Raw genomic sequence first — 4,043 nt, forward strand, 5'->3', positions numbered from 1 at the left:
CATAGATGACCACACATGTGCATGAGTGTCCAGCATGTGTGCATAGATGACCACACATGTGCATGAGTGTCCAGCATGTGTGCATAGATGACCACACATGTGCATGAGTGTCCAACATATGCACATAGATGACCACACATGTGCATGAGTGTCCAGCATATGCCTCAGGAGCAGGAGAGTATATAATGCCTACAAAGGTCTCAGAGCTTAAGTGAACCTCGGGGTCTCAGAGCCAGCGGGGAGGGGCTTTACACATCTTCTAATCTGCCACTGTAATTTGACAGATGGAGAAACTGATGTGCAAGGACATGAAGGGACTGTGTGAGGACACACTCCCTGTCACTCACATGCTAGGTAGCACCGAATTGGTTTTCTTCTGTGAGGAGTTATACTTTGATGATGTCATCCATAAGTTACAGCTTCCCTGGACACTGTGCATAGAAAGAGCCTGAGCCATGGGTATGGCTAGGGCACTGCCAGCCAAGCACGAGGGACCCACAGGTGACCACAAGCACTCTAAGCTTGGCCTTCTACTCATTTCTGCCCTTAGTCTCTTCCTGTATACACACCGGAGGATGGCCATCACAGGAGATGATGTAACTCTGGACCAGGTCGTGCCACTCTCAAAAGATTTTATGCTGGAAGAAGGTGACAGTTGGCCGGGTGGTATGCTCCCCTCTGGGTGACCCCCAGCTCATCTCTGCCCTCACTGTAAGGGAGGGTGGTGGTGATGGAGGACAATGTAGGTGGGACAGGGATGTTCAGTTGCTAAAGACATTCTCATTTCCCTCCCTCAGTCTCCCCAGATGGTGAACTCTACATCCTTGGTGAGTAGCCCTATCAATTTGGGTCCCTGTTGGGTCAGTGGGACAGGTTCCAAAGACAGAAAGATGAACGAGAACATGCCTGGATGGGGGTAATGCTAGGTGCCTGATGTTGGAGGCTGAGGCAGGGGGATTGCCTTGAATTGGAGGTCAGTCTGGACTTATATTGTGAGTTCTAGGCCAGTCATAGACTGACAACAAACCAAAAGAGAAAATTCTTGGGTTGGTGGAACAGCTTAGTGGAGAAAGGTGCTTGCTGTCAAGACCAACTTTCTGAGTTCGAGCCCCAGAACCTACTTGATAGAATGAAAGATCCAGCCTCTGGACTTTTACTCTAGAGAAAACTTTCCTGGTGTCCATACTATGGTGAATAAGAATCAGCTGCTACCCTCTACCAGCGCTTTTCCCTCCATCACCCCTTGTCAGTGCGTTTCAGTCCTCCAGGTGGGCTCCATCATCACCTCAGACACCACAAGTTGTCACCTCCTCCCCTTCTTCCTTCTCTTCTTCCTCTTCCTCCTCCTCCTCCTCCTCCTCCTCCTCCTCCTCCTCCTCCTCCTCCTCCTCCTCCTTCTCTTTTTGGTTTTCCAAGACAGAGTTTCTCCATGTAGTCCTGGCTGTCCTGGAACTCACTCTGTAGACCAGACTAGCCTCGAATTCCTCTGCCTCTGAGTGCTGACATTAAAGGCATGTGCCACCACCACCGCCCAGCCAGTTCACTCTTCTTAAAAAAATTATCCCATGCTCCTTTTCTCCTCTTCTCTCTCTGTGTGCATGACCTTTTTCTTCCTCTCCCCCTGTACCTTTCCCCATGGTGATTCCCCTGGTCCCAGTCCTTTGGGTCTCCCCCCACACAAGTGAACTTGCCCCTCCAAGCAGCTTCACAATAAACCTACCTTTAATATAAAAAAAATTATCACGAGAGAGAGAGAGAGAGAGAGAGAGAGAGAGAGAGAGAGAGAGAGAGAGAGAGAGAATGAATGTGTGTACTTGAATACCATGGTGTCTGTGTGGCAGTCAAAGGACAACTTGTTCAGGCTTGGCAGCAAACACTTACCTGTTGAGCCATCTCCAGTGGCCCCGGGATCCCCTGCTCTTGTAAGTGCCACATCTTTCAGCTTGGGCCTCTCCTATGTGTAGTCTTCTTTCCTCATCATGGCATTCTCTGGGCCTGGCTCTACCGTGGTCCAGCAGATAGGCAGGTACTGCAGTGCACTTCTGCGTGCTCTTCAATTCACAGGACTAGAGAACTTAAATTCACATCACATCCCAGTCACAGCAATCTCCCACTCTCCTCTCCCCCAGTGTAGGGGCGCTCTGCTGCAAGCACACCTACATGCCATCAGATCCCTTTAGAGATGGTCATGTGGTCATGAGCAATGTGTGGTTGCAGGGAATTGAACTCAGGACCTCTGGAAGAGTAGCCAGTGTTCTTAACTGCTAAGCCATTCACTAGCCCAAGCTTAGGCTTTCTGATTTGCCATTTTGCAGATTCTCCTTTTTTCTTTTCTTTTTTTTCTATATATATATATATATAGTATTCTGCCTGCATATATGCCTAAATGCCAGAAGAGGCCATCAGATCTCATTATTGATGGTTCTGAGTCACCATGTGGGTGCTGGGAATTGAATTTAGGAACTTTGGAAAAATAGCCAGTGCTCTTAACCTCCAAGCCATCTCTTCAGCTCCCCTTTAAACATTTTCCCAAGACAGGGTTTCTTTCTGTGTAGGCCTGGCTGTCCTGAAACTTGCTCTGTAGACCAGGCTGGCTTTGAACTCACAGAGTTGTGTCTGTCTCTGCCTCCTAAGTGCTGGGATTAAAGGTGTGCGCCACCTCCACCAGGCAGAGTCCATTCTTTTTTTTTTTTTTTAATTTATTTATTTTTAGCTTATGCGCATTGATGTTTTGCCTTTGTGTATGTCTCTGTGAGGGTGTCAGATCCCCTAGCACTGGGGTTAGAGACAGTAATAAGCTGCTATGTGGGTTCTGGGAATTGAACTTGGGTCTCTCTAGCCATTGGAGTCTCCTCTTAATACATTTCAGTATTTAGCTACTGGGGACTACATTTCTTACCTTCTCTCTACAGGCTCTGATGTGACGGTACAACTGAACACAGCTGAACTCAGGCTTGTATTCCAACTTCCCTTTGGCTCACACACCAGAACATTCCTCCAGGAAGTGGCCAGAGCCTGTCCAGGTAGGTAAGAGCCAGGTTTCCTGGAAAGGCAGCGTTGCCTGGGGACACTGCCATACTCTCTCGGTCATGACAGTTGACTTTCCAACTCCACTGGGATCATACAACTCGGTTTCCGCACCATCTCAAGGCTGCTGGCACAGAGTCACGGTGCCTGGGCTGCCAGCTAGAGCTACGTGTTTGCTTTTCCTTTTTGAGATGAGGGTTTTGCTCCTAATTCCTGATCCTTCTGCCTCGGCCTCCCTCTGGAGTGCTGGGCTTACAAGCTTGTGTGCCACACCTGGCCAACATTTGGTTTCTAAACCTGAATGTTAACTGGGCTGTGACGCTGAGGATTCAGGGCTTCCTCCAAGTTAGCGGAGGGGTCCAAATTCTCTAGTATCCATAGCTACAACCGAGAGAAGTCTGTCAAATGTATTCTGTTCAAACCCTGCTCTGTTGTTCCCCATTGCAGCTGGAAAAAAAAAAGTCTACCTTTGGTCCAGTAAAAAGAAGTTGGTGCCATCTGACAAAATTTGTTTAGATGGGAGGTCAGCCAGGCAAGCAGAGGAGAGGTTGTGTACAGAGCCGAGACCCAGTGACAGAGGATGCAAATTCATGCTGCCAGGTGCTGGGGCTCAGGTGTTCACTGGGCACCAATATGGAGGAGTCCCTTTAAAGCTAATGTCTGGTCTCTGCAGGAATGTGGAGGGTTTGTCTCCTATGACAGCTACCTATGGGGTCTTAACATCTGGCTCCAAGCATTTCTCTAGGTGTGCCAGGAAGGTGACTGGCTTTGGAGGCAAGTTGGCTTCAGGGTAAAAGGAAATCAGGACAAGAATTAATGGAGCCTTGGATAGGTTTATGTGCTATTCTGTAAATAGTTAATAATAAATTAATGAATAAATAAGTAAATAAACAAAATGTAAAATAATAAAGATAATTTATGATTGTTAGTAGTGGTTGCAGGCAAGGGTAATAATAATAATAATAATAAATATTAATATTAATATTTAGATTGGACATCCCTAACATCGAAGTATC

The 4,043-nt window shown here is 47.4% G+C and overlaps 1 protein-coding gene across 3 annotated transcripts in view; it reads left to right on the forward strand.

Annotated features, from left to right (window-relative positions):
* Inpp5b (inositol polyphosphate-5-phosphatase B) overlaps positions 1 to 4,043 on the forward strand; it is a 66,682-nt gene that overhangs the window by 2,699 nt on the left and 59,940 nt on the right. The window contains exons 3-5 of one of the 3 annotated variants that reach the window (XM_029540132.1): positions 551 to 666; positions 798 to 827; positions 2,913 to 3,023. In XM_029540132.1, coding sequence (XP_029395992.1) covers positions 551 to 666; positions 798 to 827; positions 2,913 to 3,023 — 257 coding nt within the window. Of the gene's footprint in view, positions 1 to 550; positions 667 to 797; positions 828 to 2,912; positions 3,024 to 4,043 lie in introns of those variants that run through there. The other 2 variants (XM_029540133.1, XM_029540134.1) reach the window with 2 other exon arrangements.

This window comes from Mus pahari, chromosome 6 (assembly GCF_900095145.1).
Source record: "Mus pahari chromosome 6, PAHARI_EIJ_v1.1, whole genome shotgun sequence".
NCBI lineage: Eukaryota > Metazoa > Chordata > Mammalia > Rodentia > Muridae > Mus > Mus pahari.